General features: G+C 45.2%; 1 protein-coding gene across 4 annotated transcripts in view; it reads left to right on the forward strand.

Moving 5' to 3' along the window:
* DCC (DCC netrin 1 receptor) overlaps positions 1-16,124 on the forward strand; it is a 948,093-nt gene that overhangs the window by 685,733 nt on the left and 246,236 nt on the right. For all 4 annotated transcript variants that reach the window (XM_082241768.1, XM_082241769.1, XM_082241770.1 and 1 more), the window contains one exon: positions 8,991-9,145. In XM_082241768.1, coding sequence (XP_082097894.1) covers positions 8,991-9,145 — 155 coding nt within the window. The remainder of the gene's footprint in view (positions 1-8,990; positions 9,146-16,124) is intronic.

Raw genomic sequence — 16,124 nt, forward strand, 5'->3', positions numbered from 1 at the left:
ATTGTACCTAAACCCCAGCGCTTTCCCCCCAATTTTTTTATTGATTTCCCAAATTTATGACAAACATATAAAAGAAAACATCAAAAAGAAAAACAAACAAGCAAACATAAATCCTAACTGTAATAATTCCATTTTTGTTAACATTTTTGGGTGACTTCCTCGAATCTCCCTGGCTGAATTTCCATATATACCATTGTAGCAGTTTTCCAAAACTAATTTCACCTAAAATTTACTTAGTCAATTAACCTCTTTCTTTCTTTTCATTTTAACTTTAAACATATTGTTCTATAACATCACATATTTAAATCCTAGGCCAATCTGATACTTGCAAGGAATTCTATTTAAGTTATCTTAACATATTTAGCTAAATAGTCTTTAAATTTCTTCCATTCCTCCTGGTATTCCTCCTCCTTCTGGTCGCGGACTCCTAACCTCCAGCTTTTTAACTGCGTAACTTTGCAGGATAGCTTTCAGAGTAGGTATTAATGTTTTCATCATGCATCATCATATGCAGTTAGCGTGCTTGATTAGAGCTTGAGTTCAAACCCCTATTCAGCCATGAAACTCACTGCCTGCCCTTGAGCCAGTCACTTTGCCTCAGCCTAGCCTACTTCACAAAGTTGTTGTGATGATAGCTAACCATGGCTATGCAGTCATATTTCTCTATATCTCAGTTACTGATGGTGTTTCCTGCTTGGCAGGGGGTTGGACTCGTGGCCCTTGTGGTCTCTTCCAACTCTATGATTCTATGATTCTACTCTTGCTATTACATTTATCCCCTTATCATTGGAGTGGGGGTTCCGAAGCCTCTTTTCCTCAGCAAAACCTTTGGAAAGTACACAATGCCCAAAGTGGTTTTTATTTTGTTTTGCTTTTTTGTCATCAAAGTGTGAAATGCATGTATTTTCTCCCAACAACTACATGTTAATTAAAGTTGGCATTTCTGGAACTGGTCCTGGAGGCAAGATGATGTTATTTGTGGGTCCTTGAAATTGCTGTACCATAGAAAGGAAGATGCAGTGCAGCCTAAATGGGAGGATTAGAAATGTTGTTGACATCTTTGGTAAACTGGAGCTGAGCAGTCAGAGATTACCTTCACTCTGAAGCATTGCAGGAGGAGGTAGAAAGTCTTGTTTTTAGCATGGTTGCATATTGTCAGGGAACTGACATCGGAGCGAGAGGCGAAGGGGAAGCTCCCAGATGATGCTGGCGAAGGACCCAGCAGCAGGGGGAGAAACAGCTCAGTAGAGGGGGAAGCCAATCAGCGCAACACCAGGGATAAAGGGGGGCAGACGGGGGAATTGGAGAGAGGGCTCCAGGACTCTTCACTGGACATCAGTGAGGAGAGCCCAGGTCCTCCGCTACCCACGCCTTCCCTGCGCAGAAGACTCCCGCGCAGTGAGAGGAGGAGGAGACTGGGTGTCAAACAACTTTTATGCTGGAAGAGGTTCAAGAAACGCCCACTGACGGATTCTGCCAGTGACTGAGGCAGCCACGATGAGAAGGGGCTGTGCAGTCAGAAAGGTTTAACAAGGCAATTAACCGAGAAAGGCACCAGTTTACGCACGAGTAACTCATACCTATTACACATATGTTGACAACATGCAAGTAAAGCAGGTTGGATGTTGAGACTCTAAAATGCATAAGAGATGTGTGTCACTTGCCCTCCATCAGTTTGCCCCTTGGGATTTCAAGCATTCAAATCAAATACTTTAAAAGCTCCCCCCATTCTGTCTTTCTCTTTGAGTGTTTGATTGGAAGGCTCAGCCAAATCTGGAGCTCTCAGCTGCACCACAATGCAATCAAGTAACAATTAAAACTATACAGATATACTGCGGTCTTTATTTTAGAAACATTACCCAGAAACATGAAAAAGAAAAAAATCCACCATCCATCCAACACAAAAATGAACACCCAATAGCCATTAAAAGCAGGCATTCATGTCAAACAAATGCCCAGGAAAATAAATGGCTATTTCTTAACTTTTGGGCATCCGGCAACACCCTCCCTGTTATCCTCCTTCTCTATGCTAACAAAATGCATTGCAAAGGACTTCCACTGTAAGGGGTCCCATGGGGATATAGGGATGCACACCAGTGGAACAGATTGCCTCAGAAGATGGTGGCCTCCTCATTGTTGGGTGGTGTTAAGCAGAGCCTGGATAAGCATGTAGAGATCCTTTAGCAACAGTTGTTCTGCACCAGCATCAGGTTGGAATAGATGGGAGTCGGGACCCTTCAGACTTTGCAATTCCAACTTGTTGATGTCATCCTAACAGTAAGCCTCAATTGGCTGCAGGGAAGACAATTCTTCCCAGCCTATCAAGCATTGCTGGTTAGAAACACGCAGTGTCCCTAGTGTGTGGCTTGCAGCTGTAGCAGCATGCCAGATGTCAAAAGGGGCAGGGGCGAGGATGCCACCCTTTGTTCCCTCTCAACGCTACAAACAAAGGAACCAGATGGGAAGCAGAGAGTTTAGCACTGGGGAAGCAATGAGAAGGCAATGATTTGGAGGATCAACAAGTTTGGAAGTTTAGGGAACAGACTCCCCCATGAGAGGTGAAACAAGTTCTGGTTTGGCTTGCAACAGAGCTTCTAGTACAGCAAGATTTTTAGTTTGGAGGGAAATTGTCATAAAAAAGGGGACGCCAAGATCCCTGTGTCAAGCATAACATCTAGTTCTGCCTCTAGCAACAAGTTGTGTCAATTTGCTCATGCATACCCTTGCTTTGCACACATGTGCACATACACGCACACACACACACACATAGGTAGTGACTGTCATGAAACAGAAGATAGAGGCCCATTGAAAAATAGTGTTTTCCCCTTACCAAGTCTGCTACTGTAAAGAATATCATCTATTTTTGCCAGTGGGATGGCACTGGGCTTAAAATGCCACTTTTAATTTAAAAAAGAAAGAAAAAGAAAACCCATTTTAAAACTTCCATTGTGGCGAGAACTGCCTCCGGTCCTGTGAACTTTTAGGCTTCCAGTGTGTGAACAAAATAAATGTAGTTTCCTTTAAGTGCTCGGGTAGAACACTGAGTCATTTATTGTTTATACATTATTTTTACAAAAGAGCTATTTTTCTCTTTACAATAACAGCAGATCTGACATTAACCTGAGGCATGCACAGAAATTGTCAGACAAATTACTGTAACTCCGCAGTCCTGAACGATGCCTGGTGTTGGAGAATAACAGTAATTTTGCTTGACAATTGACAGTTCTCGTAATGCCAGAACTGCATATAGAACCGTTCTGCAGCACATCTTCAGCTAATGCATGTCCTTATATTGTAACCGTCCTGTGACATCACACTCAAAGGTTTGACCAGCCTTTGCCAGTCTGTTTTGGACTACAACTCCCAAGAGACCCATCAGTGCAGCTGTTTTGTAGTCCACAACATCTGTAGGGCAGCTGGTTGGGGAAAGCTGAGTTAGACCAGAATGGTCTTCTGGGGCATCCTGAGATTCCGCAAAGGTTTCCCAGATGCTCCTCAATGAGAAGCTTAGCAGATGTAAATGGTGGGTGAGCTTTCCTTTAAAGTCTGCTTTTTTATTGCTGTGCTAGGTGGAAGGAAGACTGTAGCTTGGTGAGCACATGATTCACACAAAAAAGGTCCCACAAATCAGAATAGACAATTCTGGACTTGCTGAAAATCTGTTCTGGGCTTGGAGACTGACTGGCCCAAAATTACCCACTGAGTTTCTTGACTGAGTGGGGTTTTGAACCCTGGTCTCCCAGGTCATCGCCCTCTACTCTAACCACTATGCTGGCTCTTTTGCAATTGTCTCCAAGATTGCAAAATAGCCTTTTGGTGGATACAAGTGACTGTGCCCAAAGAGCAAATCAGCCACATGAATCCAACTGGTGTTGGATTCACTGTAGCCATTACAAACTTATCAACTCTTTGTTCCATCACCCTATTATCTGCACTGGTGAATAGGTAATACATTTCCTGTAAATTGACCAATGACTGTGACCTTTAGGACGATGGGGAAAGATGTTTACTACAAGCCTGTTCTGCAAGATAGCAATTGAATGCATAGTGAAACAAACCCTCAGCTTCCTCTTTGCCATATGTACAGTAGCATGAATCACAGGGGCTATTTAGGCATGCTTGAGGAATTTTTATCTTTTGGAATTCTGATATGAACAGACCCTGATCTGCACCTGCTTGCTGGTTGGTGAGAACCCAGAGCCAACAGTCAGATTTCACACTCCTCCAAATGTTGTGATGGGTTTTTCCATTCAAAACGTTTCAAGATGCTTTTAAAAGTAGGCTGTAAGACTGTAAGAGAAACTACATTCAAAAATGTGTATCTAAATAATATTCGAATGTAATTTTTGTCCATTGCAGATCAATGCAAAATTGGGACAGACCTGAAGTAGACTAAACCCTAGGACTGTCCATTTGTGTTGCTTAACATGGTAACATATCACCCCAAAGAGAATCTCCCTGCTATAAGGAGTTTCTAGTAAAAATTTGACTGAGGTAGTAAGGAGACCGCAAAATCAAGGGGAGAGCAAAGGTCTTAAAAATATAGAAAAGGAAGGAATTGGAAAAGCAAAGGCAAATGCTTACTGACTTGATTACAGAGTTGCCACACATAGCCAACCCCCCCTTCCTTTACACCTCACGCAAACCTCACCTATTCCTTCACAGCTCAGACAATGGCCTTCCCCTCCCAGCCTGCCCAAATCCCCTTCCCTCCCAGTTTATTTCAAGCCCCTCCCCTTCTCCCCACAGCTCACCCAAGCCCCTCCCCCACAGCTCATGCCAAACCCCTCCCTTCTCCTCATAGCTCACCCATGTTCCTCCCCTCACAGCTCACCCAAGCCCCTCCCCTTCTCCTCACAACTCACCCAAGCTCCTCCCCACACAGCTCATCTCAACCCCAACCATCTGCTGTTGCATTTAATGGGGTGTCAGAAGAGGCATTTCAGGGAGCAGTTTGCCAAAGATGAAATCCCTCTCCAACCTTCCATGTACGTAATTTGAAGTAGGTATGCATGTATATGAGTGAATCATGGAAATAACCATTTTTAGTACCAATTGTCTCTCCACCCCACCCCCTTTTTAGGGAGAGGTTACATAGGTCACATGTTCACATTTCCTGCCCTTGTGGAAGCCAGTGTGCCTTAGGTTGTGTGTGCATCAGGGTTCATCTCCCTATGTCAGATGTTGGGAATCTTTCACCCTCCAGATGATGTTGAGCTACAACTCCCATCATGCCTAGTCACTGACCATACTTGCTGGGTCTGATGGGAGCTGCAACATTTGGAGAGCCAAAGTGCTCAGGGAAATCCCATAATGGCTATTATTCCTGCTTAGATGACCCTTGGGGTCTTTTCCAGCCCTACACTTCTTTGATTTTATAGTAATTTACATACTTTTATTGTTATTAATTTTTGTCAAGGTAGTCTGAAGCAACAGGTGAGAAAGGACCTTGGCAAACCTTTGGTCCGTTTTCATAGTATTAAGTACTGTGCAGTCAGAGACATTACCATGATTCTTCCACCTTGAAGCAACTAATTAGGTGTTTAATAGATTGTAGAAGTATTGGCGGCCCACCTACCAAGTGTGCAAAAATGCTGCAATTACATTTTTGACACCCCAATGCACTTATAAGTCACTCTACGTTCATTTCAGCAAATTACCCTGGGAGGGTTCCATGTTTTGTAAGTAAATGAGTCATATTTGAAACTACCTTTTATTTTACATTTCAGCATTTCAGAGCAATTCTCTCTGTGTGTGTTTTAATGAATTGCTTCTCAAGAGCTCCTAGATGCTGTCTTGTTTTCAAATATAGCTTCGTTATTAATTTTTATACTAAAACCCCTGTTCGTGTGTGATTGTGTGTCGCCAGAATTTTGAAAGGTTCTCAAAGGCTAACTATTGCATTTTCCTCTTCTGCGGCACAGTAACTCCCATTAAGTCTACACCATAGTATGCTCTACCCATAGAAGAATGGCAGAAGAAAGATGGGGCAGCAATTTAGAGCATGACACTCTTAATCTCAAGGTCGGGGGGGGGGTTCAACCCCAAGTTGGGCAAAAGAATCCTGCATTGCAGCAGGTTGGACTAGTGTGGGAGCCAGAAAGTCATGAAAAAGGCTTGTAGTGCCACCTGGTGCCTCGCTGACCTCAGTGACCTGCATGTCCGTGCCTTGCAGTGTATTAAGTGCATTGCCTTATATGGAGTTATGTTCCCCCTCTGGGCAGTAATGACCCTATATGGCGATGGGTGGGTTTAAGCCATGACCGGATGTAGGTAATTTGAGACATTGGAAAACGGCCATGCGAGAGGAGAGAACAAAGGATAATAAAAGTTACGGGAGAGGAGAGAAGTTCGAAAGGAGCCGCTCATACCATCCTGAAAATACTGCTGTCTCACTGTGTCTTTATTCAAATGCTATACAGCACCATTTAATGACGGCTGGACTTCTGTCAGACTAGATAACACCTGCAGTCACTTCTGATTCTATGACCAGTTGGATCTGTGTGCAGCTTTCCTAGGTGGTCAACGTTTGAACTGCAGGTGGCAGTTTCTCAGTGAAATAACTTCAAGTTCTGGACTGACTCTGCCTACTCAGGTTGACCATTAGATCCTCCAGAACAGGAAGGAATAGAAGAAGAACTTCCTGTTCCAGTTGAACTTTGGCTGAGCAACAGGATGTTTCAGAGGTCTGGTGTGTTATTGCATCTTTTGGTTGTGACTTTCCCCTGATCCTGCCGCCTGAAGGTTCTACTCCAGGCATAGGCAAACTCTGGCCCTCCAGATGTTTGGGACTACAATTCCCACCATCCCTAGCTAACAGGACCAGTGGTCAGGGATGATGGGAATTGTAGTCCCAAACATCTGGAGGGCCAGAGTTTGCCTATGCCTGTTCTAGTCTCATAGGACCAGCTGCTGCAGATGTTATCAGAGGAATGGCCATAGTTCAGTGGCAGAGTGTCTGCTTTCCATGCGTAAGGTCCAAGGTTCAATCCCTGCTGCCTCCAAACAGAACTTGGAATGTCCTCATCTCTGAAACCCAACGAAAGCTGCTGCCAGCCAGTGTGGGCAGTACTGAGGCAGATGGACCATTGGTCTGACTTAGTTTAAGGCAGTTTCCTGTGCTCCATTTGGAGCCAGCGGTGGCTAAATAGGCCCCATTCACTGGCTCTGTGCTACAGCAAAACCACTTAGACTGTCTAAAGCAGCATTATTTAATAACCACAATCCTCCACAGAGAACACATTTTTTAGTAGGCACATAGGATAATGGTCAAAGAAATGAAGCCAGTTTTGTTTTGATTTGGTGCTTTATTAACATCAGATTTGGAGTTTTCCTGTTTCAGGTCCATGGGAACTGTGTTAAGCAAAGAGGGCAGTGGATTAGGAGAATTAGTATTGAAAACTGAGCCCCTTTACTTTTGAAGATGCCCATCTGGATCAGTTATTTAATACTCTGTGATGGCTAGAGCTCTGAGACCATTACCCGTTCTCTCCTCAGGCAAATTTGAAACATTTGATCTTTTTGCTATGCTACATTTCTTATTTAATGTTGTTTATGCCACAAAAGCCCTCAAACAGCACGCTAAAGAAAGGTCGTGAAAGATGGGGGTGAACAAAGAAAATTACCAATTTCTCCCCACCCAAAATGAAAGATGAGCTAGTCCCAGGCCAGTAATCGGTGGTCTATTACTTGAAAGAATATTAAATCCTTATTTCTTTGGGGCTCTTTGTTTTTAACAAACAACATCCACTGAAGGAACATGTGGGGAAAGGGTTAACTCCTTCATCACTGAAAATCACTCCTGAGAGCAGCTGCGAGTCAGAGTAGACAATATCAGCTAATGGTCTGACTTAGTAGTAAGGGAATCTATGTTGGTGGGCAAATTTGTAAGAAATTTCAGGGGAGTGGGTGGGTTGACTCAACTTGCTGATGAAAAAATAGAGGTTAGCTATTTATTATAATTTAAAAGAAGCCTCTCCAGGCACATTCAGGATCTAGTCCAGGAAGAGGAATGCTGGTGGATCAAAGTCAGAAGGCTATTGAGATGGATGGGCTTGCCAGCCACTGTTTGCAGCTGGAGAGGCTTTTTTTAAATCAAGGATAGGCAACCTCAGGACAATGGGATGAATTTGACCCTCTGAGCCTCTCTGCCTGGCTCTGAACCTCTCCTCTGGCCATGCTTGTTCTCCCCAGTATGACTTACCGTATTTTTTGCTCCATAAGACGCACTTTTTTCCTCTTAAAATCTAAGGGGAAATGTCTGTGCATCTTATGGAGCGAATGTGTGGTCTCTGGGGCTGGGGGGGAACCTGGGCTTCCCTCGCCAGCCCCAACAAGCTCTGGGAGCAGCAGGAAGGCTGCGTGCAGCCTTTCCGCTGCTCCTGACCTGCTCTTTGGGGCTGGCGGTGGCTTTCCCCAAAGAGCAGGTCTGTGGGGCTGGCGGTGGGGGAAAGCCGCGCTTCCCCCACCGCCAGCCCCAGGGAGCAGCGCGAAGGTTGTGCGCAGCCTTTCCACTGCTCCCCGACCTGCTCTTTGGGTCGAGCAGCTCTGCGGTAGCCTGCGAAGCCTCCGCAGGACACCTGGGGAGACTTTGCGTGGCTATCCCTGGCTTTTGCGGGAGGTGGGGGGAGGGACAGAGCGAGGCTCTCTCACTTCCCCCACCTCCCGCAAAAGCCCCCAAGGGCTGCATTTTATTTCTTGAATTCCCCCCCCCAAAAAAAATGTAGGTGTGCCTTATGGTCAGGTGCGCCTTCTGGAGCGAAAAATGTGGTACAATGCAGAATGGGTAAGTAAAATAAAATAACAGCAACTGGCCATCCACAGTTTCTTTGAAACAACATTATATTCATTAAGCTGTTTGCTGCTTATTCAGCAGCATTGCCTCATCGTTTTCACATTATCGAGCACTTCTGTGAATCCAACTAGAAATATGTGACTGGAAGTATTTCATCCTGACGCCCCCCCCCCCTTGTGCTGCTGTTTCTGGTTAGGGAGCGGGCTCTGAACACATCACAGCCTGGGATGCTTCAGCTTACCGTGGGGAATCTGAAACCAGAAGAGACCTACACCTTCCGAGTGGTCGCGTACAACGAATGGGGGCCAGGAGAAAGCTCACAGCCCATCAAGGTGGCCACACAACCCGAATGTAAGTAACCTTATTTATTGGCAGCCATTTGTGTTTTCACATCTCCACAGCCAACTTTTTTATGCACACTCCAAATGTTTATGAAATGATTTCTCATCATGGAATGGGATGGGCAGCGTGAGAATTCTCCCACTGATTTCTGTGGCTGCACCTCCTCCAATTCTGGACCAGGTTTGTGTTAAGGAATGCACACATCAATTTCATTCGCATGTGTTCATAATGTTTGTTGCGTTTTATTTAGAGCAGAACAGGGATTTGTCTTGGGGCTTTAAATGAAGGGCTAAGATTTAAGTTGGGGACCAATCAACTTGCCAGGAACTTTCCTTTAAAAATCACTGGGGTAAAATTCATGGGATGTTGGTGAGGAGGTGATGTGGGAAAGTTGTGAGGTGTAGTAAGATCACCGATCGCTCTTTCCTTATCACAAGGAGCTAAACAGATGCTGCAGTTAAATTTTAAAGGCATGGGTTGCATAATGTGTGCCATCAGTGTAGATGATGCTTCTCAGCAGCCTTTGCCAACCTGGTGCCCTTCAAGGGTTTTGGTCTACAACTTCCACCAGCTCCAGCCAACACATGAAAGCTATTGTCCAAAGCATCTAGAGGGCACCAGATTGGCAAGGGTTGTTTTTCCAAGTCCCAGCTCCCATTCTCCTTTCTGTAGCTGATCATTGCTGACTTGAAAACTTTTTCCTAATGGGTTACTTGAATTGGGAGGTCCATGTGCATGCATGATTTTGTGAATAAAAAGAAGTGTCTCTTCTTTCCTCCTTTCACAATAGAGAGATGTATAAAGCAGTGCAGGGGTAGATTGGGTATCTGTATGGAAATGGATAGGAAAACTGTTTGGGGGTATGGGAGCTCTTCTGCGCACTTCAGAGCAACCATGCCCAGAGGAGACATGTGAATTGGGTCAGTCCAATGAAGAACGCAGAACTAACGAAATCCTTGAGCACCTTTACTGGTCTCACATTGTGCCTGTCAAAGCCACAGTGTAGGGATGAAGAGAAAGGAGGTTTTGCATTATTGCCCTTCCAAAGGCTCCAAGGCAGAGAGAGGAAGGGCCATCTGATTGCATTTGCCTGGCCCACAATATATATATATGTATATCCTTGACGACATTTGCATGCTACATTTAAAGCACTATGGTACCACTTTAACAGTCATGGTATCCCCTAAAGAATTTTGGGAGCTGTCATTTAACACCCCTCCCCTCACAGAGCTACAATTCCCAGACTTTGCTGTGAAAATGGATTGATTGTTAAGTCACTCTGGAAGAATACTTTGGGAGAAGCCATGGCTGTTTAAAGTGGCATCATAGTGCTTTCAATGTGTGGGCTCTAGTTACAACACCCTGGAAACTTTTTGTTTAGACCCCTGTTAATTTTGGGCAGGGAGGGGCTCCCCACCCCTTGCGACAAAATAATCTCCACTCTATCAAACAGCCTTCATCCTATTCATAATCCACCAGCTTTGGCCTCTGCCCTTTCCTGACGTAATCAGTGTGCATTTCCAATTGAATGCCAAGGTTCCTTGTATTATTTTGAAATACCAAAAGTGTGACGCAAATTATCCCAGTTGAGGATTAATAGATGATGGAAAAGAGCATCCAAAACGCACACCCCTTACTCTCTCTTTCTAACAGAATAAAATGTGTGCATTCTCTCCAGCTGTAATCAGTTTAAAAGATCAGTACAAGTTCCAGCTCTTCAAATAATTATTCTGACGGGAAGGACTAGATTTATATGAAGGGTGGTGTGTGTGTGTGTGTGTGTGTGTGTGTGTGTGTGTGTGTTGCTGGATTAAGTCTTCCCATTTCTTTTAATTATTTAGCTGAAGCCTGCCCCCTTTCCCTTCCACTCACTCTCACACTGTTTAATTCTACTACCATATTATCAATCAGGGGAGAAATCTCTTGCTGTTTTAAGATTATCTCATCTTTTTCACCCTGCATGAGGATCATATGCGAGCTATAGCTGTGGTTCCTCTAAGAGGCTGCAAGAGGTTGCCAGAGAACAGAGGGCACCAGTTTCTATCTTGCATAGTTGTGGGTACCAATTTGAATTTCTAAGGCAGCTTGCCTGGACACAGGACAGCTCCAGGGGGGCCTGATATGAAAGCTTTGAGAGAAATAATCTCTGTAGGGAGAAAGTGTCAACAGAAGCCTGTGGTAAACTGATCAAGCCTGGAGTGAAATAGGCTCCATGAGGGAGCTGGCTGGCTGGTCAAAGGACCCTCACCTTTCTTTCTTGTTTGTAGTCTTTGCTTTCTGCCAGCATGAGGAGATCAAGGGACTAGAGGCGACTCATCCTCTGAGTCAGAGGATGGAGTCAGAGCTATGCCCTCTGACCTGGAGGACACAATACTCAAGTGTCCCAAATTAAGCAGGACATTACAGAAAAGCTTCCCCTGCTTCCATTGGAAGTACATGATGTCTTGCTTTCACCGCCTCGTCCCTGCCTCCTCCTGCTGCTCTGTAATAAGCTCCACTGCCATAATGGCTTATGTCTGCCGCTGCCATATTCCTGGAAGTGGGCACATCCAGAAGCACACCACTTCCAATGGTCAGTAGCTTACTAATACTAATACTAATAATAATAATAGATGTGGGTGGCGCTGTTGTCTAAACCACTGAGCCTCTTGGGCTTGCTGATCAGAAGGTCGGCGGTTCGAATCCCCACAATGGGGCGAGCTCCCAGTGCTTGGTCACAGCTCCTGCCAACCTAGCAGTTTGAAAGCACGTTCAAAGTGCAAGTAGATAAATAGGTACCACTCTGGCAGGAAGGTTCACGGTGTTTCCCTGCACTGCTCTGGTTTTGGTGTTCCATTGCTCCAGAAGTGGCTTAGTCACGCTGGCCACATCACCCAGAAAAACTGTCTGCGGACAAACGTCAGCTCCCTCGGCCTGTAAAGCGAGATGAGCACTCCAACCTCAGAGTCGTCTGCGACTAGATTTAACTGTCAGGGGTCCTTTACCTTTATTAAAAATATATAACAGTCCTTTCGGAAAGGCTTTCCTAGAAACTGAGAGGGACCACTGGAGGGGATTACAACTGCTTGCTCCAACCAAGGTTTATCTTTGCTTGTCATTTCTCAGTGCTCAAGGGTAATTTTCCCTCAAGGGTGGAAAGGGATAGAACAAAGAACTAAAATGAGAAATGGATATGTATGGACAGAACAATGGACAGAGAAAGGAAGGCAGAACCTCTGCTATGCCTGCCAACTGGGAAGCTTTTAGAATCTGGCTTTACCCTTGACTACATTTAACAGGGGTTAAACCACAGAGCCTAGGACTTGCCGATCAGAAGGTCAGCGGTTCGAATCCCCGTGACGGGGTGACCTCCCGTTGTTTGGTCCCAGCTCCTGCCAACCTAGCAGTTCGAAAGAACGTCAAAGTGCAAGTAGATAAATAGGTACCGCTCCGGCAGGAAGGTAAATGGCGTTTCCGTGCACTGTTCTGGTTCACCAGAAGCAGCTTAGTCATGTTGGCCACATGACCCGGAAGCTGTACGCCGGCTCCCTCGGCAAATAATGCGAGATGAGTGCCGCAACCCCATAGCCGGTCACAACTGGACCTAATGGTCAGGGGTCCCTTTACCTTTACCTTTTTACATTTCACAGGGAGAATGTAATGTGCAGCTGGGATCTCAGAAATGAGAGGAAGGCAAGCAGTTTGAAGGTACCAACACAGGAAGTGCCAAAGGAGGCTTAGGACTGAACTTGCAGGCCTTCAGTTTCTGCTGCAATTCGACAGGTGACCTTAAGGTCAACCACATAGATTGCAACATAAAAGGGAGGGGGGCTTTGCTTAGTGGATCAAATAAATCAAAGGGGCTAAGTAAAACTGACAGCCTTTTAATTCACTCTTTGAATCTGCAGTTTATTGTCGGATTTATCAGCACAATGTGTATTGCTAAAATAAATAAACCCATCTCCCTGTGATAGACAGATGCCAGCAAGATAATCCCATCACCAGCACTTTGTCAATACATACTTGCCAGTCAGCCTGGAATTAAATATTGCAGTTAATCATGCCGTACTGGTCTTTCCTCCCGAAAACGCTTTAAGAAGAAGGAAAATCACGCACACACAATCCAAGCCGCCTGGAAGACATTATTGCATAGATCGATACAATCAAGCTACTTTTGGCTCGGAACCCTTGAAAGGATGAAAAGGAAATGAGCATAACTTTTAATTCAATCTTTTTTTTTATTTATCCTGTATAAATTAGAATGGGGAAAGGCTACAATGTAGAGTAGGGGTGGGGAACCTCAAGCTCAGGCATCAATTGCGCCCCCCAGCCCTCTCTATCAGTCCCTTGGGCCTCTTCTCACGCCACACCCCCTTCCTAGCCTTCTGCCCCAAGGCACACCCCTCACTAGCCTTGCTCCATATCCTCCTTGAGTGTTCTTGCCTGACTGGAATGTGTCCTTGAAGAGTAATGACTCTTGCTTGCATGGGTTGAAGACAGAGACAGGTATTGTTGTTGTTGTTGTTCAGTCATTTAGTTGTGTCCGACTCTTCGTGACCCCATGGACCAGAGCACGCCAGGCACTCCAGTCTTCCACTGCCTCCCACAGTTTGGTCAAACTCATGCTGGTAGCTTTGAGAACACTGTCCAACCATCTCGTCCCCTGTCGTCCCCTTCTCCTTGTGCCCTCCATCTTTCCCAACATCAGGGTCTTTTCCAGGGAGTCTTCTCTTCTCATGAGGTGGCCAAAGTCTTGGAGCCGCAGCTTCAGGACCTGTCCTTCCAGTGAGCACTCAGGACTGATTTCCTTCAGAATGGATAGTTTTGATCTTCTTGCAGTCCATGGGACTCTCAAGAGTCTCCTCCAGCACCATAATTCAAAAGCATCAATTCAAGTGTAGAAACTCTGTTGCATCTGTTGGCCTGCCCATGTTTGCTTCTGGCACGTGGCCCCAAAGAGTTTCCCAAGAAGGGAATGTGGTCCTCAGGCTGGAGAAGGTTGCCCCACCATTGCCCCACCATTAAATGTGTATATGCATGCCACAATTGAAGAAGTTGTTTTAAGCTATGATGTGGAATTGCTTTAGCACAGGGATGGCTAAACTGTGGCCCTCCCAATGTAATTGGAGAGCAACTCCCATCATCCCTGGCCTCTGGCCATGCTGTCTCGAACAGGTGGCTGTTGGAGACCAACAACTTCTGGAGGGTCACAGGCTGCAGTCAGGTTAGTACAGGGTATCAGTTGTACTCCATAGTCCATCTCACTCTGTTGCATGAAAAGTGGTGGATAATGGATCGCCAGGAATTCAGGCTCAGGCTTCCAAACCTGAGATACTTTCGGTAAAGTATTACTTTGTAAACTACTTATAGGTCCTCGATAAAATAGAAAGGGGGGGGAGAGAGAGAGAACACACAGATGGTGCTCATTAACCTGAGAAGGTAGCCCATATAGGAGAAGGAAAGCTCTGATCCTAACCCTGTGCTGCTTTGCGGGATATCTTCAAGAGAAGAAAAGTCTATGGAGTAAACCCTGCACAAATCCAGAGGGAAATCCCTAAGATGCTTGGATGGTGTCTTGTCTGCATCCTTCTGGCAACTCCTGCAGCCTAGCTGGTGCCAAATGTATTGTTCGGCTTTCCTTTGGACCACATCAGCAAGACCAAGATGGGGGTCTTGTCATCTGAGCAGCCCAGGACCTCCAGGCACGCAGCGGTTGGACTTCATCCTTGGAAGTGCATTCCATTTTCTCTCGAGACAGACAGATGCCAACAATAGAGAGAGAGAGAGAGCATTTTCCAAACTTCTGAGAACTGATTTATGAATTAAAATTGGAGGAGCATTTCAATTCTACACCCTCCATTTGTTATTTATACCGCTGTAAATATATGAGCTACCTTCCTTTAGAGAGCTCCCTCTTCTCATCTACTGTGGGCAGGTAATAGTATTAAGAGTGGAGTTTGTGCACCCAGAGTGGTGGATTAGTAGGAGGCAAGGCCAGAATGACGAATCAGGCAGGAATGCAGCAGGCAGCACCCCTTAGTGGTGTTAGGATTCCTGCTCCGTGTTTGCAGTTATGGGATTGTTGTCTATCACATGACGGTGTATGTTTTCATTCCATAGTGTGGGAAGTGACAGAGACAGGATGTTTAGTATTACTGTGTTCCATGAAGTAGGACTATTGTCCTTTGTTTTCTCTTTCTTTGCTGGCTGATGAGAAAGAGGAAGGAGCTAAAGCAGAATGCTCTGAGTGTATTATATGTAAATAAACGTAGATTAGCCAAAATGCTGTGCTACTTAGGTCTGTTACGCAAACTGTGAATACTCTGTGGATCCCTAAGTGTGCTGATGCTTCTTGGTATCAGTCGTTGTGATGTCCGGGCTGAAGAAAGCTTTTGAAGCTCCTGAACAATTGACTAGGAGGGAGAGAACATGCCAGTTGGGCATGTGTCTCTGCCAGGGTCCTACACGAGAGTAGGACCATCCTAACAAGTGGATGGCTGAGTGTATGGAGATCACAAGAGAACCTCAATTTATTTATTGTGTCCCCGTTGTCCACTACTGTGCCCCAGCACATATTTTGTTGATGAGCTAAACCACTCCCAAGTTACATGGGGCTATGACTGGGGTTTTATTTTCAATACTTCATGGGAAGTATTTGTTAAAGAGATTGTCTCAAGAAAGGTTCCAGGTTTGAGGTGAGGGTGCTTTGCACCCACTAATGGGTGGAGGCTCCAAACTTTCCTTATAGAGCAGCTCATTCTCCCTGCCTTAAAAAAATAAAATGCACTCCAGGTGTCCACCATTTTGGTTTCCCCGCAAAATGGTGGCTGCCAGAAGCTTTTGAAGCTTCTGATAATGAAATTGTTTTAAAAATTGAGTGAGCCAGCACGGCGGCAAGCCAAGAGTTAATTAATGTCACTTCTTTAAAGATTCCCCAGAGTTTGCCAGATGGTTTAACTTGTTAATGGCCTTGTCTTTAACTGTAATTATTACTAAGTAGATTAGTTAT

Source organism: Podarcis vaucheri (genome assembly GCF_965113315.1).
Source record: "Podarcis vaucheri genome assembly, chromosome: 11".
Taxonomy (NCBI): domain Eukaryota; kingdom Metazoa; phylum Chordata; class Lepidosauria; order Squamata; family Lacertidae; genus Podarcis; species Podarcis vaucheri.